The following is a 27,091-nucleotide window of genomic DNA, read 5'->3' as shown; positions in this document are numbered from 1 at the left end:
AATTTAATGGAATCAAAGCAAATTTGATACTAGAAGTAAATTGGCAACTTTTTTTAAATTGTATGCTCTGTCTGAATCACAAAATAAATGTTTTTGGGTTTCATATCCCTTTAAAAGTTATAATATATTTTGTGTATATTTGCTCTGTTAATACTGTTATTAATACTTATTTTATAATAATAAAAACGCTACCATACAAGTTGACAGTTTAATAAAGAGTGCATGCATGGGGGATGGTATCAATTTAGCAGTTTTCTATAGTTAGTTTCACTTTCTATTATAAGCAAACAGAGAGAAACACAGTGACATAGAGGGACAACCACCCTTCTATGCCCCTTACCCAGTGAGCCTACGTACATAATGGCCCTCATTGAAGTTTGCGGGGGTAACAAGGGGTGGCAGCTGCCCCTCGGTTACCCCACCAGAGATACCGGAGCTACAGCCGGTCCCACGCACTACACGTTTGGCATGAAGGCAAGTGAGCTGGCACTGCCCCCGGGGCTACAGGTGGGTACAGCCAGCTGAGGGGGTGCATGTGGGGAGGAAGCATTTGTTGTAATGAGGCATGAAGCGGGGAGAGCATCAGAGGGATAAGTTCATGAACAAGGGAGGGAGATGTTTGTGATATGACTCCAGCTTCTGTGCATTCTCACTCAGCTGTTCAGTTTAACGCTTCTTACAGTAATTAATACCCCCCCCCCCTAAAATCACACAGCAACGTCTTTCTGCTGCTCTGTTCAGTTATGATTTCCCACACTCTGCTTGTTTGTTTTTTTACCCTCCCCCATCACTGCTGTTATGTTTTTATTCACTTTTATTTGTAGAACTTTCTCTTCCCCCTAATTTATACTCATTTCTCTCTCTCTGTTTTTCTTATTTTGTTGTCTTTATCCAAATCCCCTCTTCCATTATTTCTGTTACCCTCCTTGTTTCCGTAAAGGGACAAGAAACCCAAAATGTTTCTTTCATGATTCAGATAGAGCATGCGATTTTAAACAGCTTTCAAATTTACTTCTAGTATCAAATTTTCTTTGTTCTTTTGGTATATTTTGTTGAAAAGCAGAGATTTAAGCTCAGGAGCGTGCAGGTGTCTGAAGAACTATATGGCAGCAATTTTAGGTGAATGTTATATATGTGTATATATTTCTGTGTGTTTGTGTGTGTGTGTGTGTGTATATATATATATATATATATATATATATATATATATATGTGTGTTGTGTATTTATGTATTTATATATGTATAAACATATAAACACATTTATACACATGTACACACACACATATATATATATTTACTTTGAGCCTTTTCCATTCAAATACCTGACAATATTTTTTAATTCACTTTAATTTAATAATGTTTTTAACTGTGTTTATACTGTAAATATATAAATATATACTGTAAATATATGTATATAAATATATATATATATATATATATATATATACCTGTATAAACTAATGATATATATATATATATATATATATATATATATATATATATATATATATATATATATATATAATAAACAGAACATTTTCTTCTATGTGAAGAACTTCTGAAAGTAAAATGTGCATAAATACCTTTTGGCTAGAGTTGTGCGTTACGGTTTTAATGCTGAAAAAATTGCCATTTCAGCGTAAAAACAGTAACGCAGCCATTACGAGTCGTGTCCGTATAGCTGTACCGCAAGCATTTTAGCCTGAAACGCAACGTCAATCCCGTACTCAAAAAAATTACGTTTTTGTGTGGGATTTCCATAGCGCCGGTATTACAGGTTGTGCGGTGAGGCTAAAATGCTTGCATTACAGCCTATACCGACATGATCCATACCGCCATCTGAAAGCAGTAGTTATGAGTTTTGCACAACAAAACTGTTACACAAAACTCATAACTAAAATGTTACAGCGTACACTAACACCTATAAACTACCTATTAACCCCTAAACCGAGGCCCTTCCGCATCGCAAACACTATATTAAACTTATTAACCCCTAATCTACCGCTCCCGACATCGCCGCCACTAATAAAAGTTATTAACTCCTATTCTGCCGCTCCCCGACTTCGCCGCCACTATAATAAAGTTATAAACCCTATTCCCCCGCATCCCAACATTGCCGCCACTATAATAAAGATATTAACCCCTATACTGCCACTCCCCGACATTGCCGCCACTATAATAAAGTTATTAACCCCTATTCCGCCACTCCCTGGCATCGCCACCACTAAATAAAGTTATTCACCTCTAAACCTCTGGCCCCCCACATAACCGCCACTAAATAAACCTATTAACCCCTAAACCACCAGCACCCCACAACCTAACAACCCCCTAACTTTAAATTAAAATTACAATATCCCTATCTTAAAATAAATAAAAACTTACCTGTGAAATTAAAAAAACCTAAGTTTAAACTAACAATTAACCTAACATACCTATTAGACTAAATTTAAAATAACTACAAATTAAATAAACTAAATTACACGTTAAAAAAACTAACACTACTAAAAAAATGTATTCTAAAATTACAAAAAATAACAAACACTAAATTACAAAAAATAACAAATGAAATTATCCAAAATAAAAACAATTACACCAATCTAATAGCCCTATAAAAATAAAAAGCCCCCCAAAATAAAAAAACCTAGCCTACAATAGACTACCAATAGCCCTTAAAATGGCCTTTTGTAGGGCATTGCCCTAAAGAAATCAGCTCTTTTCCCTGTAAAAAAAATACAAAGACCCCCCAACAGTAAAACCCACCACCCAACCAACCCCCCAAAATAAAAAACCTAACTCTAACAAAAACCTAAGCTATCTATTGCCCTGAAAGGGCATTTGTATGGGCATTGCCCTTAAAAGGGCATTTAGTTCTTTTACATTGCACTGAAAAGGGCATTTAGCTCTTTTAAGAAAGCCCAAATCCTAATCTAAAAAAAAAAACCACCCAAAAAAAGTAAAAAAAAAACCTAACACTAACCCCGGACGATCCAATTACAGTTTATGAAGTCCGGACATCCAGGCGGTGAGAAGTCTTCATCCAGGCGGCGATGTCTTCATCAATCCAGGTGGCATCTTCTATCTTCAACCCGGCGGCGAGAAGTCTTTATCCAGGCGGCAATGTCTTCATCCATCCAGGCGGCATCTTCTATCTTCATCCAGGCGGCGAGAAGTCTTCATCCAGACGGCAAGAAGTCTTCATACAGGCGGCGTTGTCTATCTTCATCCAGGTGACATCTTCTATCTTCATCCCAGCGGCATCTTCTATCTTCATCCCCACGGTGCGGAGCGGATCCATCGTTGAAGCCATCCAGCGTGAAGCGTCCTCTTTATACGGTCACCGCTGTACACTGAATCTGCATTCCTATTGGCTGATTTGATTTTTGAAATTCAAATCAGCCAATAGGATGAGAACTACTGAAATCCTATATATATATATATATATATATATATATATATATATATATATATATATATATATTAGCAAAAAATATAAATGTGTGGTGGTGCACAATTTGCTCAAAATTCCATTGCTTTTAAACTGTGCTAGCTGTCCCAATTAATATGAAATACAACTAAAAAAGGAAGGATTGAACATATGTCTGAGTCAATCAAAGCGGGACACAGGCTGCACAAAGTTAATCAAAAAGCTTTTATTACCATAAGGCTCTAACAGTTTAAACAGGCCGTCTACCCTCCACCCTATTCCTAAGAATGTGCAACTAAAACCTAGTTGATTACATAGATGTTAGAACAAGCCGGCCGGCTAGCAAGTCAAATTGCAACAATTACAATATGTATCAGCTATGATGTATGAGACCGTAAAAATATGAACATTATCTCATATCAAAACTTCCATATAGTCCATATTATTTTTCACAAGGCCCCAAAATTGCAGTTATACTTATTGTTAAGGAAAGTTCAGAAGTCCAGGCACATTAGTGTCAAAAACACGCTCTGGTCTGTGTGGTTCCTTCAGATATCTGTACTATGTAGCAACATCAATACTGCTGTATTATATCATTCCGTGCATATGACTGGCTCCGTAGACAACTCAAATCACTTAGATAGACAACGCACAATGTACCATGGCAGGACAGACCAGGCTGTCAACCGCAAGACTTTCAAGCCTTATAAAGAAATAATTTCAGCTGTACCTGCTTCCCAGTCGGATCAATCTGAAAAGTTCTTTGTTTGTTTCTGGCCTCTTCGCTTGCTTACCGCCATGTACGCTTCAGCGTTGCTATTCGGATTCAAATTTCGCTGGCTGGTTCACAGCTGTTCACCTCCTGTGCATGCTCAATCGTTTCTCCCCTCCCACATAGGGCTGAGTGTCGGGGCCTCATCAGATGTATTGGATGAGGGGTGTGTATCAGACTTTATACTACCATTGGCTCAAAAGTCCACCCCTTAAACAGCATTCATTTGCATAACAGCTGATTTTTAAACAAATGTTTTTCAACACGGCATCAAATTGCACAATGTAGGAACTGATCATTACTATATTCACTATTTACAACTACCACATCATGGCTTTTATATGTACCGAATTATCTTGCAGCTTCATATTTGAAAATCGGATTTGTCAACAATCCATGTTGTTCAAACATAACCCATCTGTGACCACAATCATGCACAATGGGCTATAAACTGCTAAAGTGGCATTCTCTCTACAAATCAGAACACAATTTATTTCGAACTTTTCCAAGAAACAAACATCTTTGCACCTATAACAATAACAATAGTTGGCGTATAGCACGTCTTGTATCAACATGAATGTTAACGTGTCTTATCCTTGTGTCAATATGACAATTTACGTATCTTGTCGATATACAGTTAAAGGGGTTTAGTGCACACCGAGACATTTTACTCTACAGGAAACATGCAAACTCTATTTTTTCATTTAAGCCTGTTGGGCTTAATGTATTTAACCTAAAGATCCAGGCACAAAAAGAGTATCCAATGAAAACCAGATTTAAACCAAAATCAAAGTTTATGCCTCAACTATCCCTATCTCCTAGCATACAAAACTTTGTAAAATCTGTAGAGGTGGATATTAACAAGATAGGTGTCACTGGGGTTGTTAGTGATAATTTAAATAAAAGTGAAAGAAGAGCTCTGCAAGAACTCATGAAAAGAAAAGATTTGGTGTTCAAGCCGTCGAATAAAGGCGGCAACATTGTCATTCAAGATCAAGATGCCTATATACAGGAGGTAAATAGACAGCTATCAGTGCAAGAGCAATATGAGAAAGTGACTCATCATGATTATGATAGGTCATGTAATGAACTAATCTTTCTCTTGAATAGAGCAAGAAGAGAAGGTTTAATCAATACAAAGGAACATCAGGCACTGGTTAATCCCTATCCAGTATTACCAATGTTCTACTGTATACCCAAGGTGCATAAAAACTTGAAATGTCCACCTGGCCGCCCAATAATTTCGGGCATAGGTGGACCCACCGAAGGTATCAGTAGATACGTTGATTACTTCCTGAGACCCTTTCTCGAGTCCCTGTCGTCCTATATTAGTGACACAAGTGACGTTTTAAAAAAGCTTGATAAGATCACAGTTGAGCAAGATTTGCTTTTAGTGACTCTCGACGTAGAGTCCCTGTACTCGTCCATCCCCCATCAGGCAGGCCTAAATGCAGCCAGATATTTTCTGGAATTGAGGGGGGATGAGTATAGGGAGAACACAGAATGGATCTTATGCCTGTTAGAATTCGTTCTAAAGAATAACATCTTTTCTTTTGATGGCAGACTATTCAGGCAGTTGAGAGGAACAGCCATGGGCGCAACATGCGCTCCGACGTACGCATGTCTGCACCTGGGCTATTGGGAGACTAAGTATGTCTTCCACGAACTTTCAGAGTGGGTCGATAAGCACATAGTGCTTTGGCTGAGATTCGTGGACGACATTCTAATCCTCTGGAAGGGAGATGATAGGTCTGTCCATGAATTTGTGAAAATTCTTAACAATAATGATTTAAATTTGTTTCTTACATATAACATCAGTTCTGATAGTGCTATTTTTCTTGACTTAGAAATATCTAAACAAAACAACATACTCCATACAAACATCTATCGTAAAAAGACAGCAACCAATAGCTTATTGCAAGCAAGCAGTCACCACCCAGAGCCACAGAAAAAAGGTGTCCCTATAGGCCAATTTTTAAGGCTGAAGAGATGTTGCTCTTCACCGAAGGTGTTTGAAGAACAAGCACAAATAATGACAGATAGATTTTTGTCTAGAGGATATTCACGTAAAATAGTCAAAAAGGCTTGGGTGAGAGCAAGGAAGACATGTAGAAGTGACCTTTTATACTCAAAAAAGAAAGACAACAGTGACACACAGGTGAGATTAATCACAAAATATAACTCACACTGGAACAAGCTGAAGCACATTCTCAATAGCCATTGGCATATATTATCTGATGACACGTCACTCCAGGGGTGCATATCGGAGTACCCGCTATTGACAGCCAGGAGAGCTCCCAGTATCAAAGACATGCTGGTTCACAGCGAGTTCAAAAGGGAGGAGATGAAAAACTGGCTAACAGTTAAACAACACAGAGGAGGTAGCGCACCATGTGGACATTGTGTCTACTGCACATATATGAAGAGATCAAACACTTTTAGTACCCTAACAGGAAGCAAGGTATACTATGTAAGGGAAAGAATTACATGTACTTCCAAAAATGTCATATATCTACTGAACTGTCCATGTCCCAAGTTCTATGTAGGTAAGACCACCAGAGAGCTGAAAAGTAGAACTCGTGAACATAGAGACGATATTAAAAATGGGGACATGGACAGCCCAGTTGCAAGACATTTTAAGTTTTTTCATAACTCAGACCACACCAAGCTGCAAATTATGGGTATTGAGCATTTAAAACAGAACAGGCGAGGGGGTCATCTCGATAGAATAATTTTGCAGCATGAATCAAGGTGGATCTTTAGGTTAAATACATTAAGCCCAACAGGCTTAAATGAAAAAATAGAGTTTGCATGTTTCCTGTAGAGTAAAATGTCTCGTTGTGCACTAAACCCCTTTAACTGTATATCGACAAGATATGTAAATTGTCATATTGACACAAGGATAAGACACGTTAACATTCATGTTGATACAAGACGTGCTATACGCCAACTATTGTTATTGTTATAGGTGCAAAGATGTTTGTTTCTTGGAAAAGTTCGAAATAAATTGTGTTCTGATTTGTAGAGAGAATGCCACTTTAGCAGTTTATAGCCCATTGTGCATGATTGTGGTCACAGATGGGTTATGTTTGAACAACATGGATTGTTGACAAATCCAATTTTCAAATATGAAGCTGCAAGATAATTCGGTACATATAAAAGCCATGATGTGGTAGTTGTGAATATAGTAATGATCGGTTCCTACATTGTGCAATTTGATGCCGTGTTGAAAAACATTTGTTTAAAAATCAGCTGTTATGCAAATGAATGCTGTTTAAGGGGTGGACTTTTGAGCTAATGGTAGTATAAAGTCTGATACACACCCCTCAACCAATACATCTGATGAGGCCCCGACACTCAGCCCTATGTGGGAGGGGAGAAACGCGTCATGATTGAGCATGCACAGGAGGTGAACAGCTGTGAACCAGCCAGTGAAATTTGAATCCGAATAGCAACGCTGAAGCGTACATGGCGGTAAGCAAGCGAAGAGGCCAGAAACAAACAAAGAACTTTTCAGATTGATCCGACTGGGAAGCAGCTACAGCTGAAATTATTTCTTTATAAGGCTTGAAAGTCTTGCGGTTGACAGCCTGGTCTGTCCTGCCATGGTACATTGTGTGTTGTAAATCTAAGTGATTTGAGTTGTCTACGGAGCCAGTCATATGCACGGAATGATATAATACAGCAGTATTGATGTTGCTACATAGTACAGATATCTGAAGGAACCACACAGACCAGAGCGTGTTTTTGACACTAATGTGCCTGGACTTCTGAACTTTCCTTAACAATAAGTATAACTGCAATTTTGGGGCCTTGTGAAAAATAATATGGACTATATGGAAGTTTTGATATGAGATAATGTTCATATTTTTACGGTCTCATACATCATAGCTGATACATATTGTAATTGTTGCAATTTGACTTGCTAGCCGGCCGGCTTGTTCTAACATCTATGTAATCAACTAGGTTTTAGTTGCACATTCTTAGGAATAGGGTGGAGGGTAGACGGCCTGTTTAAACTGTTAGAGCCTTATGGTAATAAAAGCTTTTTGATTAACTTTGTGCAGCCTGTGTCCCGCTTTGATTGACTCAGACATATGTTCAATCCTTCCTTTTTTAGTTGTATTTCAGTATATATATATACTGTATGCAGGACACAATGTAATTGTAGCCTTTATCCTCCTCACCGTGACAAGCAATCTAACAGTGCATGCACGCATTTGTTTGGGCAGCAAAATCCGACACTACAGCTTCCAAATCAGAATCTGCTCCCTCTGAGTGCGCATGTTGCTGATTGACATAATCGCATTCCACACATTCCTATTTAACATATGTGGAGTGCAATTACGTCATACAGAGCATGCGCAGTCAGAGGGAGCAGATTATGACAAAGTAGCAGAATCTGATAGAACACTGGCCCATATTTGGATCAGCACCCTGGATAGCACTTGTTGATTGGTGGGAACATTCAGCCACCAATCACCGAGTGCAACTCGGGTGCTGAACCAAAAATAGGCTGGCTCCTTAGCTTAGATTCCTGGTTTTTCAAATAAAGATATCAGGAGAATGAAGAAAAAATTGATAATAGGAGTAAATGAGAAAGTTGCTTAAAATCGCTGCTCTATCTGAATCATGAAAGAAAATATGTGGTTTTAGTATCCCTTTAATATGTACATACGGAAACTTTACCATCACTTTTAAGGGACATGACTCCCACAGTTTTCCTTTCATAATTCAGGCAGAGCATAACATTTTTAACAAATTTCCATTTTACTTCTGTTATCAAATTTGCTTCATTTATTTGGCGTCCTTTGTTAAAGGAGCAGCAATGTGCTACTGGAAGATAGCTAATCACATCAAGTGAACTAATGACAAGTGGCATATATGTGCAGTCACCAACTAGCATTGCTGCTCCCACATTGCCTACTTAGCTATGCTTTTAAACAAACAATACCAAAAGAACAAAGTAAATTAGATACTATATGGGGTAGATGCTGCTTTCTATGCTGCTTCTTAACTTGCCTGCCACCTTTCAGGTGGCAGACTGCAATCATCCCGATCGGATCGGGATAATTGACACCTCTTTCTAGCGGCCGATTGGCCCCGAATCTGCAGGGAGCGGCATTGAACAAGAATTTCACAAGAAATGCTTGTGCAATGTTAAATGCCGACAGCGTATGCTGTAGGCATTTAATGATGTCGGGAGGACATGATTCGCTACAGCAAATCATGTCCACTCGACTTTTAATAAATCTACCCCTATAAGTAAATTGGAGTCTACTCTATCTGAATTATTTCTTTTTTTTTTTTTATTTTATCTGTCTCTTACTTTTTCTCGTTTCTTTTATGTTACTACTTTAACAGTTTTGATTTTGTATTTGAGTTTGGTTAAAGGGATATTAAACTCATTTATTTTATAGATGCATAATATGTATCAGATGTAGGTAACCAACGACCTGCTTGTATTTTTGCCTGCTTGCAAGCTCAGAATGTTTTTTACTGTTTTAAATGCTTGGAAAAAAAATCAAAAGAAGTATAATATTTTGTAATGTAAAATTGAAATTTTAGTGTCCATAAATAAAATGTTTTTAAGCCACAGCCAATCTTTTTCATTAATGTATTGTCTATGGCTGCTCAGCGCGCTACAATATACATAAGGAGGCCGAATTATCAAGCCGTCAACTATGCTGCATTCGCCGGGACCAATACGCTCGCCTAACATCGCGGCCGCGGACCTGAATACAATCTCCATATTTATAAAAAAAGCTGCGCACCAAGTACAGGGCGATGAGCAGCAGACTGTTGTTAACTAGTCATCGATCTCGCTGCTATTCGGCTTTTTCCCAACTTTATTTATACCCTGTCACTAAACACCGCCACTATACTAAAATGTTTAACCCCTATCCCGCCTCTCCCGGACCCCGCCGCAACTTTAATAAAGTTATTAACCCCTATCCCGCTGCTCCCGGACCCCTCCGCAACTAAATAAATGTATTAACCCCTGGCCTCCCACATCACTACCACTTACTAAACCTATTAACCCCTAAACCGCCAGACCCCCACATCGCCATAAACTAAATTGAGCTATTAACCTCTAAACCTAACAAGCCGCTAACTTTACATTATAATTACCTCATCCCTATCTTATAATTATAAATTTAAACTTAGCTGTAGAATGAAATTAAACTATTAATTAACCTACCCTAAGTAGTATACTAAAATTACATTAAACTAACAATTAAATTAACTATATTACATATTTAAAAACCTAACCCTACTCAAATTATTTAAATCTACTATTAAAAATTACTAAATTACAAAAAAATAACAACTAAGTTACAAAAAATAAAAAAACAGAGTATCAAAAATAAAAAAGAATTACACCTAATCTAATAGCCCTATCAAAATAAAAAAGCCCCCCCAAATAAAAAAAAACCTAGCCTACACTAAACTACCAATGGCCCTTAAAAGGGCCTTTTGCGGGGCATTGCCCCAAAATACAATCCCCCCCAACATTAAAACCCACCACCCACACAAACAACCCCCCCCAAATAAAACCCTATCTAAAAAACCTAAGCTCCCCATTGCCCTGAAAAGGGCATTTGTATGGGCATTGCCCTTAAAAGGGCATTTAGCTCTTTTACTGCCCAAAGTCCCTAACCTAAAATTAAAACCCACCCAATAAACCCTTAAAAAAACCTAACACTAACCCCAAGATGATCCACTTACATTTTTCGAAGACCGGACATCCATCCTCATCCAAGCGGCAGAAGTCCTCAGCGAAGCCGGCAAAAGTCTTCATCCAAGCAGGCAGAAGTCTTCATCCAGGCGGCATCTTCTATCTTCATCTATCCGGCATGGAGCGGCTCCATCTTCAAGACATCCGGCGCGGAGCATTCTCTTCTTCCGATGGTCAACGACGAATGAAGTTTCCCTTTAAGGTACGTCATCCAAGATGGCGTCCCTTACATTCCGATTGGCTGATAGAATTCTATCAGCCAATAGGAATTAAAGGTAAAAAAATCCTATTGGCTGTTGCAATCAGCCAATATTATTGAGCTTTCATCCTATTGGCTGTTGCAATCATCCAATAGGATAGAGTTCGCATTCTATTGGCTGATTGGAAAAGCCAATAAAATGCAAGCTTAATCCTATTGGCTGATACAAACAGCCAATAGAATTGAGTTTGCATTCTATTGGCTATTCCAATCAGCTAATAGAATGCGAGCTCAATCCTATTAGATGATTGCAACAGCCAATAGGATGAAAGCTCAATCCTATTGGCTGATTGCAACAGCCAATAGGATTTTTCCCTTTAATTCCTATTGGCTGATAGAATTCTATCAGCCAATCGGAATGTAAAGGACGCCATCTTGGATGACATACCTTAAAGGGAAACTTCATTCGTCATTGACCATCGGAAGAAGAGGATGATCCGTGCCGGATGTCTTGAAGATGGATCCGCTCCGCGCCGGATGGATGAAGATAGAAGATAACGTCTGGATGAAGACTTCTTCCGGCTTCGTTGAGGACTTCTCCCGCTTGGATGAGGATAGATGGCCGGTCTTCGAAAACTGTAAGTGGATCATCTTGGAGTTAGTGTTAGGTTTTTTAAAGGGTTTATTGGGTGGGTTTTAATTTTAGATTAGGGACTTTGGGCAGTAAAAGAGCTAAATGCCTTTTTAAGGGCAATGCCCATACAAATGCCCTTTTCAGGGAAATGGGGAGCTTAGGTTTTTTAGATAGGGTTTTATTTAGGGGGGTGGTTGTGTGGGTGGTGGGTTTTACTGTTGGGAGGTTGTTTGTATTTCTTTTTTACAGGTAAAAGAGCTGATTTCTTTGGGGCAATGCCACGCAAAAGGTCCTTTTAAGGGCCATTGGTAGTTTAGTATAGGCTAGGGTTTTTTATTTTGGGGGGCTTTTTTATTTTGATAGGGATCTTAGATTAGGTGTAATTCTTTTTTATTTTTGATACTGTGTTTTTTTATTTTTTGTAACTTAGTGTTTTTATTTTTTGTAACTTAGTTGTTTTTTTTTGTAATTTAGTAATAGTTAATAGTAGATTTAAATAACTTGAGTAGGGTTATGTTTTTAAATATGTAATATAGTTAATTTAATTGTTAGTTTAATGTAATTTTAGCATACTAGTTAGGGTAGGTTAATTAATAGTTTCATATAGTTTAATGTAATTTTAGTATACTAGTTAGGGTAGCTTAATTAATAGTTTAATATAGTTTGATGTAATTTTAGTATTATAGTTATGGTAGGTTAATTAATAGTTTAATATAGTTTAATTCTACAGGTAAGTTTTAGTTTATTATAAGATAGGGATGAGTTAATATTTAATGTAAAGTTAGCGGGTTGTTAGGTTTAGGGTTAATAGCTTAATTTAGTTTATGGCGATGTGGGGAGCTGGCAGTTTAGGGGTTAATAAGTTTAGTTAGTGGTAGTGATGTGGGAGGCCAGGGGTTAATAATTTTATTACAGTTGCGGTGGGCTCCGGGAGCAGCGGGATAGGGGTTAATACTTTTATTTAGTTGCGGTGGGCTCCGGGAGCAGCAGGATAGGGGTTAATAAATTTTATTTAGGTTGTAGCGATGTCGCGGCGGCAGATTAGGGGGGTTTGGATTCAGGGCTTATGTTAGGGTGTTAGATGTAAACGTTACTGGTTTTCTAGCATAGAAATCAATGGGATATCTGGCAGCATCGAACATGAGCTTTCGCTGCTTTCATACTCCCATTGATTTCTATGGCATCCGCGGCCTCCAGGGTGGCGGATTGAAAACCAGGTACGCTGGGCCGGAATAGCCACGAGCGTACCTGTTAACTATTTGATAACTTGTAAAATTTGTCTGATAGTGCCGAATGTGTATTCGGAACATCTGTAATGACGTAAGCATCGATCTGTGTCGGATTGAGACCGGCGGATCGTATGTTACGTATGTTACGGTCTGTAGGCTTTGATAACTAGGTTGAATCAAGCTCACCACAATTACGCTGCGGAATTCCAGCGTATTTGCGGTTGACGGCTTGATAAATATCGCTCTATATGGCCAAATGTATGTGGACACCCCGCCAATTGAGTATCAGCCACATCCAAAGCTAACAGGTGCATAAAAATCAGCACATAGCCATGAAATCTATGGGCTCCGGGAGCGGCGGGATGGGGGTTAATACTTTTATTTAGTTGCGGTGGGCTCCGGGAGCAGCAGGATAGGGGTTAATACATTTTATTTAGGTTGTGGCAATGTCGCGGCGGCAGATTAGGGGGGTTTGGACTCAGGGCTTATGTTAGGGTGTTAGATGTAAACGTTACTGGTTTTCTAGCCTAGAAATCAATGGGATATCTGGCAGCATCGAACATGAGCTTTCGCTGCTTTCATACTCCCATTGATTCCTATGGCATCCGCGGCCTCCAGGGTGGCGGATTTAAAACCAGGTACGCTGGGCCGGAATAGCCGCGAGCGTACCTGTTAACTATTTGATAACTTGCAAAAGTTGTCTGATAGTGCCGAATGTGTATTCGGAACATCTGTAATGACGTAAGCATCGATCTGTGTCGGATTGAGACCGACGGATCGTATGTTACGTATGTTACGGTCTGTAGGCTTTGATAACTAGGTTGAATCAAGCTCACCACAATTACGCTGCGGAGTTCCAGCGTATTTGCGGTTGACGGCTTGATAAATATTGCTCTATATGGCCAAATGTATGTGGACACCCCGCCAATTGAGTATCAGCCACATCCAAAGCTAACAGGTGCATAAAAACCAGCACATAGCCATGAAATCTACATAGACAAGCATTGGCAGAATTAAATTGGTTCTTCCTTGAAGAGTTTTGTCACTTGAAACTTGGCACCGTCATAAGCTGCCACCTTTTCCACAAGTCAGTTTGTGAAATCTCTGTCCTACTAGATCTAGAACTGCTCTCAACTGTAAGTACTGTCATTGTAAAGATTAAATGTCTAGAAGCAACAATAGCCCAGCCACAATGTAATAGACCCCACAAACTCACAAAGCATAGCACAGAAATATGCCCTATCCCATGATGCATCACTCACTACAGAGTGCTAGAGATCAGCACAAGAACTGTGTGTCAGGAGCTTCATGATATGGGTTTTTATGGGTGAGAAAGTGTGCACAAGTTTCACTTCCATGTGCGTATTGCCAAGGGTCAGCTGGAGGGGAGTAAAGCATGGGGCCACTGGACTCTAGAGCACTCCAAACGTGTTCTCTGGAGTGATGTCACACTTCTCTAACTGCCAGTCTGATGAAAGAATCTGGGTGTGGCTCATGTTTGGAGAATGCTACCTAGCAGAATGCTTAGTGCCTACTGTAAATTTTGGTGGAGGAGGGATAATGGTCTATGATAAGCACTTTCAAAATATAACATTCATGATTCAGATAGAGCATGCAGTTTTAAGAGACTTTCTATACTATGGGGCCAATTCATTAAGAGTCGGATGGAAAAATGCTTTCTGCATTTAAAATTGCACAAGCTGTTCTGGTGAACTGCTTGTGCAATGCCGCCCCCTGCAGATTTGCGGCCACTAGCAGGGGATGTCAATCAACCCGATCGTATGTGATCGGGTTGATTACTGTACGCCGCCTCAGAGGTGGCGTACGAGTTAAGGAGCCTGAAGACTCGTGCTGAAACAGATGTATCTGGCCCCATTTGGACCATGATAAATCGGCCCATAGTGTGTGGTTTTACCTTGAACATTTTCATTTCTGTTTTTAAGAAGCATTGAATAAATTTTGGATTGTATTTTAGTAAGGCTTGCCTGTGTTTCCTGATGTGGCTGGACAGTTGGAGATATATATATAGATATATAGATATATAGATAGATAGATAGATAGATAGATAGAAAAGACTAGGTGTCAGCGCCTTCCTTCTGTGAGAACTCAGGACAAACCAGTGTAAAAAATGTTGTGGGGTAACGATTCCTCTATTACCACACACTTACTTCTAAAAACCTCAATCCATATAAGGTAAGTAGCCACCGTTTATGAGCAACGCCCAATTAGCTGTTAACTCCAGGTCCGTAGTATAAGGAGCAAGGAAAACCGGAAAGGTAACTCAGCTATGCAACAACTGAAGTGCTTGATCCAGATATCCACAATATGCCTTCTGTTTATGATGCACAATTGCACATAGCCATGCTGCCTCAGTACACAAACACCGGTCCTGGAGTTACCAGCTAATTGGGCGTGGCTCATAAACGGTGGCTACTTACCTCATATGGATTGAGGTTTTTAGAAGTGTGTGGGGATAGGGGAATCGTTACCCCACAACAGTTTTTACACTGGTTTGTCCTGAGTTCTCACAGAAGGAAGGCGCTGACACCTAGTCTTTTGTACATATCTGTTTTTGGTGAAAATTGCCATGGAGTCTTCATTAACCCTATCGGTCATGCAGCCTTCTTTCGGATATATTATATCCTGTGGACTTGTGGACATTGTAATAATATTACCAATTTTTGTGCAATTATATATATAATTTATATAAACATATTTAATATTATACAGGATAGCGTGGTTTTACATAGTCTTTTGTGCATATACTGTATATGTGTGTGTGTGTGTATATATATATATATATATATATATATATATATATATATATATACTTTTTAAAATTATTATTATTTATTTTTCCAGCACAATTATCAGATTGAAGATATACCTTTATTTCAGCGGCTACTTGTTTTTGTTAGCCAGGTGATCACTATTTCCACAGATATCACATGACTGTAATACCCAATGGGTTTTTTTTAAAGGGACAGTCTACACCAGAATATTAATTGTTTTAAAAGATAGATAATCCCTTTATTACCCATTCCCCAGTTTTGCATAACCAACACAGTTATATTAATATACTTTTAACCTCTGTGATTATCTTGCTTCTAAGCCTCTGCAAACTGCCGCTTTATTTCAGTTCTTTTGACAGACTTGCAGTTTAGCCAATCAGTGCCTGCTCCCAGATAACTTCACGTGAACGAGCACAGTGTTATCTATATGAAATACATGAACTAACACCCTCTAGTGGTGAAAAACTGTTAAAATGCATTCTGAAAAGAGGTGGCCTTCAAGGTCTAAGAAATTAGCATATGAACCTCCTAGGTTAAGCTTTCAACTAAGAATACCAAGAGAACAAAGCAAAATTGGTGATAAAAGTAAATTGGAAAATTGTTTAAAATTACATGCTCTATCTGAATCATGAAAGTTTTTTTGGCCTAGACTGTCCCTTTAATCTGGAAACCCCCCATCAGAAGTGGACGGTGCCCTCCGACCAGAGTGGGCAAACATTCCAAGCCACTTTCAAAACAGCAGGCATCTGTATTTGCAATCAGTGACTCAGGCAGTTAACCCCAGCAGGGCAGCTTGGGTGCAGTAGGAGAAATCCCACAAAATGATCAAACACACAGAATAGTACAAACTCAGTTAGATGCACACAGCTAGGCATAAAGCATACAAGTAGAGAGTTTGTTACAGCATTTGGTTAAACAATGATAAAGCCAGGAACCTGTTCACAGTCTCTTCATACCTGGGCCCTAAACTACAGCCAACACCTGCTGGCTTCCAACCAAACACACTGACAACTCCCAAGGGTGTCACAACTATTTGTAATCTAGCTAGACACATATAAATCCAACAAGTAGACCAGCGTAGGTACACAGCCCAAGCCACTTATAAAACAGCAGGCAGCTGTATTTGCAATCAGTGACTCTGGTAGTTAAAGGGACAAACTACTCCAGAATTGTTATTATTTAAAAAAAAAAGATAATCCCTTTAAGACCCATTCACCAGTTTTGCATAACCAACACTGTTATAATAATATACTTTTTACCTCTGTGATTACCTTGTATCTAAGCCTCTGCAGACTGCCCCTTTATCTCAGTTCTTTTGACAAACTTGCATTTTAGCAAAATAGTGCTGACTCAAAAATAACTCCACAGGAGTGAGCATACTGTTATCTAAATAGCACACATGAACCAGCACTTTCTAACTGTGATAGAAGGCCGATTTTAACAGTTAAGAAATCAGTTTGAGCTTACCTAGGTTTAGCTTTCAGCAAATAATTATCGAGAGAGCAAAGCAAATTTGATGATAAAAGTAAATTTTAAAGTTGTTTAAAATTGCTTGCCTGAATCATGAAAGTTTAATTTTGACTAGCCCGCCCCTTTAACCCCAGACCAGTTTATGTAATAACAGAGAAACTGGTGAAGCTGGAGAGGTTGGTGAGAGCTGTTAGTGAATATGCCCCTCTATCACTGATGCCAGAAGAAAATTGCATTATTAACCCTTACCCTGACATAGATCACTACAGAGTTTTCATTGTTAAAGGACAGTCTACACCTTAGTCATCTTAAAGTCTTACCCTAGATTAAGCTGCAAATATCCCCCTTTTTATATCATGCAGCAGTAACAGTAAAAAGTTTTTTTTAATTAATTGTGATGTCATCAGTGGGCGGAGCTTGACAGCCATGTCAAAATGACCAGAAACAATATTCATTTTAAAATAACTTTTTTACTGTTGCTGCTGCATGATATTTAAAAGGTGCAAGAGGCTACTTGCAGCTTAATCTAAAGTAAGGCTTTAAGATGACTTAAGTGTAGGCTGCCCCTTACCCCAACCGTAACTTTTCAGTACCACCATCTACCTTAACAGGATTACAAAACTAACCGTTCCCTTTCAAAATCGTTATTTTACTAACCTATCTTTTGGCATGTAGCTACTTTCTGGTTTTGCAGAAACAAATTAGTTTCATTCTGACTTCAGATACAGCTCCTGTGACTTCCAGTTGTTGATAAGGATATCATGAAATGTTTTGTGTTGTAGTTATTCATTTAAAATACTTGTTTACTGTTTCCACTTTAATTTATTAAAATTTTATATTGTTTTACTTGCGATTATTTGAGAGAGAAGTTGCCAATTAACTGATATTTTCCTACAGTTGGTAAAACAAAATGTTATCAGCATAAATCCTCAATGATTTCTATGGATATTCTGTGATAAAACAGAGACCAAGGGTCCGATTTATCAAGCAGCGGATGCTGCTTTTTCCGTGCGAGCCTTCTGGCTTGCCGGAAACAGGAGTTAAGAAGCAGAGGTCGTAAGACCGTTGCTCCTTAACTTGTCGTGACGGACTACAATCATCCCGATAAGATGCGATCGGGATGATTGGCACCCCCTGCTAGCGGCCAATTCGCCACGAAGGTGCAGGGGGCGGCATTGCACAAGCCTTTCACCAGAAATGCTTATGCAATGATAAATGCCGACAGCGTATGCTGTCAGCATTTAGCGATGTCCGTCCGACATTTGATAAATCGTCTCCTATGTCTTGTCAACTGGCCTTTAAATTTGCAAAGTGATCTTTTCCAACATTTTGAAGATGGAGACAGTCTGAGCTTTAGGTAAATAATTGTATAGTGATCACCTACAGTGGAATCTGCTTTCATTTTTTCCAACAGCCTGCTCCCTTCCTAAAGTGCTTGCAGACAGGACGAAATGGAGTAAAGCTTGAACCAGCCCATGGTACAACCACACTGGCCTTTAAATTCCGTCATGGGGTCATTGTTTCTGTAGATTCAAGAGCATCAGCGGGAGATTATATTGGTAAAGAAACAATTGTGTTTTTGAACAGTTAATTGTCACTTTTTAATCTCTTTTGACCCCTTGTCTTCTGCTTTTTATGGATTTCAACTAATACATTTTGTGGTTTTATTTTTATACACTTCCCTCATTAGTTATTTTCTAATTAATTGTCAGCTTCTATAATAAAGATTGCTGCTAGGCTCCACAAAGATCTGGGGCTACAGCCCAAAACAAAACTCAGCGGCCCCTAAACAAATCGTATACTCCTGGTAATCATCCTGAATCTGCCCATGAGTTACCATGACCCCACCCACTAATCCTCCTGGTTCCTGGGACAGTGCCTTGTCCAATTTTAACATGCCACTACACACAACCATGCAGTCATAAATCTATTGGCATTATGTTACTGAAGTCAGATGCCACTTTACAATGTGTTGCTTAGACGGATGTGTTTACCATATTTTGTTCTAAATAGAAGATCCATTAATTTTAACTGAAATAACATAATTAACCAGATTATTATATGATTATACCAAGAGATTATTGGTTTCCCTAAGGAAACCAGAATGTTTGAAAAGAACATGCCCAAGATCCCACGCACTATTCACACATGAACCTACCCCAGCAAGACACAACTCCATCCACAAAACAAAGATGGCCGCTTCAATGTTCATGTTGTGAGGTAAGCTAGGCTTTTAGCGCTCATGACTAGAAAGTAATACGATTACTATTGTGTCTACAGCTACTTTAGAAGCAAACAAAGTAATAGAAATTAACCCTTACCTGCTGGGAACCATGTCTGGGAGTGCAGCAGACTGTCAGCACTGGGAGAGACTGCTGGCTAAGGAATGCAGGTGAGACTTATTTGTGAATAAATACCCTTTTCTGTCTTACTTTATATCTCTCTTTACTTCCTCTCTGCCGTTTTTACTATCCTGTGTACACACCCAGGCCTATGTTCCAGTTTCAGCATCACTGTTATTTTTGTTTATTGCTCAGGAGCTACTATCCATATTTAGACTAGACTGTCCCTTTAAGAAATTTTGGAAAGTTACCAAAATTCTAAATTTTGTAATCATCCAAAAAGTTCTGAAAATAAATTGGCTAGAGTTTACCCAGGCCCTTCGTGCTTAGGTTTATCTTTTGTATGGTAAACACATTTGCCTGTCTATGTCTATATATACTGCATACACCCCTGTCTGTATCCATAATCTCTATATATCTTCTTTACTCAGGTTGTATCAGCTGAGGAATAACACTCGGATAACAGTATCTGCTGCCTCCAAGCTGTTGAGTAACATGATGCTTCAGTATAGAGGGATGGGACTCTCCATGGGAAGCATGATTTGTGGTTGGGATAAAAAGGTGTGTACACGTGTATATGTGTGTGTGCACATGTATATGTGCCTGTGTGTGTGCACATGTATATGTGCATGTGTGTGTGTGCGTGTATATGTGTGTGCACGTGTGTATGTGTGTACACGTGTGTATATGTGTGTGTGCACGTGTATATGTGCTTGTGTGTGTGCACGTGTATATGTGTGTGTGCACGTGTATATGTGCTTGTGTGTGTATGTGTGTGTGCACATGTATGTGTGCACGTGTATATGTGCCTGTGTGTGTGCACATGTATATGTGCATGTGTGTGTGCGCGTGTATATGTGTGTGCACGTGTGTATGTGTGTACACGTGTGTATATGTGTGTGTGCAAGTGTATATGTGCTTGTGTGTGTGCACGTGTATATGTGTGTGCACGTGTATATGTGCTTGTGTGTGTATGTGTGTGTGCACATGTATATAAGCCTGTGTATGTGTGCACGTGTATATGTGCCTGTGTGTGTGCACGTGTATATGTGCCTGTGTGTGTGTACACGTGTATATGTGCTTGTGTGTGCACGTGTTTATGTGCCTGTGTGTGTGCACGTGTATATGTGCTTGTGTGTTTGCACGTGTATATGTACGTGCGTGTGTGCACATGTATATGTGCATGTGTGTGCACGTGTATATGTGCTTGTGTGTGTGCATGTGTATATGTGCTTGTATGTGCACATGTATATGTGCGTGTGTGTGCACGTGTATATGTGCGTGTGTGTGTGCATGTGTGTGTGCAAATGTATATGTGCGTGTGTGTGCACGTGTATATGTGCTTGTGTGTGTGCAAGTGTATATGTGCTTGTGTGTGTGCACGTGTATATGTGCTTGTGTGTTTGCACATGTATATGTGCGTGCGTGTGTGCACATGTATATGTGCATGTGTGTGCACGTGTATGTGTGCACGTGTATATGTGCATGTGTGTGTACACGTGTATATGTGCTTGTGTGTGTGCAAGTGTATATGTGCTTGTGTGTGTGCATGTGTGTGCACGTGTATATGTGCATGTGTGTGTACACGTGTATATGTGCTTGTGTGTGTGCACGTGTATATGTGTGTGCACGTGTATATGTGCTTGTGTGTGTATGTGTGTGTGCACATGTATATAAGCCTGTGTATGTGTGCACGTGTATATGTGCCTGTGTGTGTGCACGTGTATATGTGCCTGTGTGTGTGTACACGTGTATATGTGCTTGTGTGTGCACGTGTATATGTGCCTGTGTGTGTGCACGTGTATATGTGCTTGTGTGTGTGCATGTGTATATGTGCTTGTATGTGCACATGTATATGTGCGTGTGTGTGCACGTGTATATGTGCGTGTGTGTGTGCATGTGTGTGTGTGCAAATGTATATGTGCGTGTGTGTGCACGTGTATATGTGCTTGTGTGTGTGCAAGTGTATATGTGCTTGTGTGTGTGCACGTGTATATGTGCTTGTGTTTGCACATGTATATGTGCGTGCGTGTGTGCACATGTATATGTGCATGTGTGTGCACGTGTATGTGTGCACGTGTATATGTGCATGTGTGTGTACACGTGTATATGTGCTTGTGTGTGTGCAAGTGTATATGTGCTTGTGTGTGTGCATGTGTGTGCACGTGTATATGTGCATGTGTGTGTACACGTGTATATGTGCTTGTGTGTGTGCAAGTGTATATGTGCTTGTGTGTGTGCATGTGTATATGTGCTTGTGTGTGTGCATGTGTATATGTGCTTGTGTGTGTGCATGTGTATATGTGCTTGTGTGTGTGCATGTGTATATGTGCTTGTGTGTGTACACGTGTATATGTGCTTGTGTGTGTACACGTGTATATGTGCTTGTGTGTGTGCAAGTGTATATGTGCTTGTGTGTGTGCATGTGTATATGTGCTTGTGTGTGTGCAAGTATATATGTGCTTGTGTGTGTGCATGTGTGTGCACGTGTATATGTGCATGTGTGTGTGCAAATGTATATGTGCTTGTGTGTGTGCATGTGTATATGTGCTTGTGTGTGTACACGTGTATATGTGCTTGTGTGTGTACACGTGTATATGTGCTTGTGTGTGTGCATGTGTATATGTGCTTGTGTGTGTGCATGTGTATATGTGCTTGTGTGTGTGCATGTGTATATGTGCTTGTGTGTGTGCATGTGTATATGTGCTTGTGTGTGTGCATGTGTGTGCACGTGTATATGTGCATGTGTGTGTGCACGTGCATATGTGCATGTGTGTGTGCATGTGCTGTATATTCTTACATACAAGTTGTTAGTGTATTTGTATCATACACTAGATTTTATATACTGTATATGTGCTTGTATGTGTGCACGTGTATATGTGCGTGTGTGTGCATGTGTATATGTGCGTGTGTGTGTGCATGTGCTGTATATTCTTACATACATGTTGTTAGTGTATTTGTATCATACACTAGATTTTATATACTGTATATGTGCTTGTGTGTGTGCATGTGTATATGTGCGTGTGTGTGTGCACGTGTATATGTGCGTGTGTGTGTGCATGTGCTGTATATTCTTACATACATGTTGTTAGTGTATTTGTATCATACACTAGATTTTATATACTGTATATGTGCTTGTGTGTGCATGTGTATATGTGCGTGTGTGTGTGCACGTGTATATGTGCATGTGTGTGTGCACGTGCATATGTGCGTGTGTGTGTGCATGTGCTGTATATTCTTACATACATGTTGTTAGTGTATTTGTATCATACACTAGATTTTATATACTGTATATGGGATCAGATTAATGAGAAAGACCAGCAAGCAAATATGGAGCATGTTAATTATTGTGAAATATTCTGCAGAGTATGGAAGGAGAAAATCTTCAGGCGGCATAAAGAATACTTAAAGGGAAACTGTACAGTACAATGGTTTTCCTAGTGACTTAAAAACCCAATTTTTTTTCTTTCATAATTCAGATAGAGCAGCAATTTTAAGCAACTTTCTAATGTAATCCTATTATCACTTTTTCTTCGTTCTCCTGGTATCTTTATTTGAAAAAGCAGTAATGTAAGCATAAGAGCCAGCCCATTCTTAGTTCAGCACCATGGATAGTGCCTGCTGATTGGTGGCTAAATTTAGCCACCAATCAGCAAGCACTACCCAGGTAAGCTTACATGCCTGCTTTTTCAAATAAAGACTCCAAGAGAACAAAGACAAATTAATAGGATAATAGGAGTAAATTAGAAAGTTGCTTAACATTCCCTGCCCTATCTGAATCATGAAAGAAAACATTTGGGTTCAGTATCCCTTTAAAGGGACATTAAACACTAAACAAATCAATGATGTATTCAGACAAAGATTATCCTGATAATAATTTGTATATTTAAAAAAATGATATTAGTTGTTTAAATATTGAAAAAATAAGGCTAAAGTTAAACATCCATAAAGTAGTGTGCTCCGCCATATTGTAACTTAGGTTACATTTTCTGCTGAGGCCAATTAGGAATGGTTATAAATGGCTTACTAGAGTGTGCAGCCAATGACTGTGTAGATTACAACTGTGTCTGCACTTCCTTGTTTAACATGAATTTGAAAGCCCACAATATTCAGAATTAAATTACAGGAAAGGAGAAAAAAATAAATACTGAAAGTATATTGCAAAGTTGTTTTACTACATGTAATTAAACAAATTATATTAATATCTTGAGGCGTTTAATGTCCCTTTAAGAGGACAGTAAACACCTTGTAATTAAAAGATATTTCTGTTGTGTTGCTACAAAATAATGTATCAGCCAATCTAAACTTTTTTTCCTGCAATTGTTTTTCAATATCCAAACCCCCCCTTACTATTTGCCTTATTTGGAGGAGCCAATTCGGACTTGAGTCTGCAGACAACAAGGCTTGCCACAGTCATAATGTTAGTAAAAAGTATGAATTAGAGCAAGTAACTTTTTGACTATTATGGTTCTTTAAAGGGATACTAAGCCCAAATGTTTTCGTTCATGATTAAGTTAGAGCAGCAATTTTAAGCGACTTTCTAATTTACGCCTATTATTAATTTTTCTTTGTTCTCTTGCTATCTTTATTTGAAAAAGCAGAAACCTAAGCTAAGGAGTCGGACCATTTTTGGTTCAGCACCCTGGATAGTGCTTGCTGATTGGTGGGTACATTGAGCCAGCAAGCGCAACCCAGATTCTGAACAAAAAATGGTCCGGCTCCTAAGCTTACATTCTTGCCTTTCAAATAAAGATAGCAAGAGAGTAAGAAAAGGTGATAATCTGAACCATGAAAGAAAAAAAAATGGGTTTAGTATCCCTTTAATAATAAAGGTGGTGTTTCATCATTAAAACTGGTGGTGGTGTGGGGGGGTAGGGAGATTGCAATCAAAACTTTGGAAAAGTGTAAAAGCCCCTTTTTGAGACATTTTGTTGTAACGTTCCCCTTTCTTAGTCATTTTGAGTAGTAAAGTAAGAAGTATAGGCTATGCCTTGATAATAATACTTATGGCCACGTTACTTATAGATGTGAGTTGTATTACAAGTTTATTGATTGTTATTACACTTCCACAGGGCCCTGGTCTTTATTATGTAGATGATGATGGAACCCGCCTTTCAGGTGATATGTTCTCCACGGGCTGTGGGAACTCTTATGCATATGGAGTGATGGATAGCGGTTATCACTATGAGTTAACCCCAGAGGAGGCGTATGACTTAGGTCGTCGTGCTATTGCTCATGCGACCCATCGCGATGCTTACTCTGGTGGGGTTGTTAACTGTAAGTATGAGCCGAGCATGAAATGATCTAGAAACAAAAGGAAATGGAAACACTATAAGAAAGGGGGGGGGGGGGGAAACAGCACACCCTTTAACCGCCATTAAATAAAGATACAGATACTGTAGATAGTAATAGTAATAGTCAATAGCAGTCAGAAAAGAGTAAGGAGAAGTAAAAATGGCAATAAACAGAGGGAAGACAGGATTAATATGGAGAAAAAGGGAGTGGGAAAAAAAGGATTGAGATAAGAATAGAAACAACTATTATTATGGCTACGTCCGAAACGCGTCATCTATAAAGGCTGATTGACTTTATTTTTTGCAAGAATGATAACAAACGGACCAACTGTCCCTATTTGAGAGTGACAGTATATTATTCTGAGCTCTGTCCCTCCCAAATAGCCATATGTTCATATTTGCAGAAATTCCCGCTAGCTCCGCCCATAGACCAGCCAGACATGCCCATGATCCCACCCACATTCTATGTGTGACCCCACCCTTCCTGACATGGCCACACCCACAAAATGACAATGACTTCCCCTTCAATCTCCTGAGTCCATAATACCTAGCTACAAATGTTGATAGGTATGTGATAAGAGAAGACAAAGAGGGTTAATTACTGAGACTTAATCAGAAAATAATAATATAAATAAAAATAAGATGCTAGTGGGTAGAATAGTGATTATGAAGCCTTATGCAAGAGATGGGGGAGGGACAATTGCAAAAAGAAACTAAAATAAGATATAGGGGAAAGAGGTGGAAGGGGAGAGATAATAATTGTGATAAGGGGGAGATGGGAGAGAGGAAATAACATTGAAAATGCAATGAGAATGAAGCAAATTTGATAATAGAAATCAATTATTAAATATTATCATTCATTTTATCCGTTATTTGTAGAGCGCCAACAGATTCCCCAGCGCTGTAAACATGGGTCTATACAAGGTAGCATTTATGGGAGATAAAGGGCCCTGCCAAGAGTTGCACTGTTGTAAATCATCTCTTGTGAAGGTGATCTACAAAGCAGCTGGGCTCGTAGGCTTACATGCTAAGGGGGGTTTAAGGGGATGACAAGAGGAAGAGAGGAACTAAGATAGGAAAATGTTAGTGTATATTGTATGCATCCCTGAACAGTAGAATCTTTAAGGAGCGCTTGAGATATTAAAAACTAGGGGAGAGTCATGTAGTGCAAGGCAGAGAGTTCCACAAGATAGGTGCCAATCTAGAGAAGTTTTGTAGACCAGTGTTTCTCAACCGCGGCCCTCAAGTTCTCCTAACAGCCAGATTTTTATATAGCTTAACTAGAGCACAGGTGAAATAATCAGCTGATGGGTGAGAGCAAGTTAGTAACCATGGTTACTGATAAGCTAATTATTTAACCTATGATCTAGTTCAGATATAATGAAAACCTGGCCTGTTGGGGGTACTTGAGGACTGTGGTTGAGAAACAATTTTGTAGATGGTTTGCACTGTGTGACTAATGAAAGAAACATTCTGGGTCCCTTTAATAGAAATCAGTGCAATATGTGAAAGCCCATAGTGTGTAATATCCCTTTAAATGCTGATACATACTATGGATATTTAAATAAAACATGATTTAATGTTTCTAACTAATGTGCCCCTCAACTCTTTCTGTTAGTGTATCACATGCGTGAAGAAGGATGGATCAAAATTGGAAAATATGATGTGGCCGAGTTAATTCACAAATTCCGTGAAGAGAATCACAGAAAGGAATAAGACAACATCTCAAGTACGGAGAGTTCTTCGATGCCCCAGCTATTATTTTATTGGGTCAAACTATCAGATAGCCCTGAGATGCTAAGCAATGAGCTGGTCAATAACTTGTTGTACAAAACGTTCTATCTCTCAATTAACAAATAAAGATTTTTATATCCCAGACCTCATTGTGTCGGATTCTGTCAAAGCTTAAAGGGACATGAAACCCCAAAATGTTCTTTCATGACTCAGATAGAAAATACAATTTTAAACAACTTTCCAGTTTACTTCTATTATTTAATTTGCTTCCTTCCCTTGTTATCCTTTGTTGAAAGGTTTATCTAGGCAAGCTCAAGAGCAGCAGATAACCTAGGTTCTAGCTGTTTATTGGTGGCTGCATATATATATAGATTGTGATTGGCTCACCCATGTGTTCAGTTAGAAGCCATTAGTGTGATGCTGCTCCTTCACAAATGATACCCAGAGAAAGAAACAGATTA

The 27,091-nt window shown here is 39.1% G+C and overlaps 1 protein-coding gene across 1 annotated transcript; it reads left to right on the top strand.

Moving 5' to 3' along the window:
• Window positions 1-289: 289 nt before the first annotated feature.
• Window positions 290-26,772, top strand: LOC128636077 (proteasome subunit beta type-8). The gene is made up of 6 exons (XM_053689143.1): window positions 290-507; window positions 18,675-18,819; window positions 19,541-19,652; window positions 20,034-20,163; window positions 24,675-24,879; window positions 26,515-26,772. Exons 1-6 carry the CDS (start codon window positions 361-363, stop codon window positions 26,610-26,612), a joined length of 837 nt encoding a protein of 278 aa, XP_053545118.1. The 5' UTR covers window positions 290-360; the 3' UTR covers window positions 26,613-26,772.
• Window positions 26,773-27,091: the final 319 nt, after the last annotated feature.

The sequence above is a fragment of the Bombina bombina genome, chromosome 7 (assembly GCF_027579735.1).
Source record: "Bombina bombina isolate aBomBom1 chromosome 7, aBomBom1.pri, whole genome shotgun sequence".
Taxonomy (NCBI): Eukaryota; Metazoa; Chordata; class Amphibia; order Anura; family Bombinatoridae; genus Bombina; species Bombina bombina.
The sequence above is the reverse complement of the archived record's forward strand: the minus strand, read 5'-3'. Positions and strand labels throughout refer to the sequence as shown.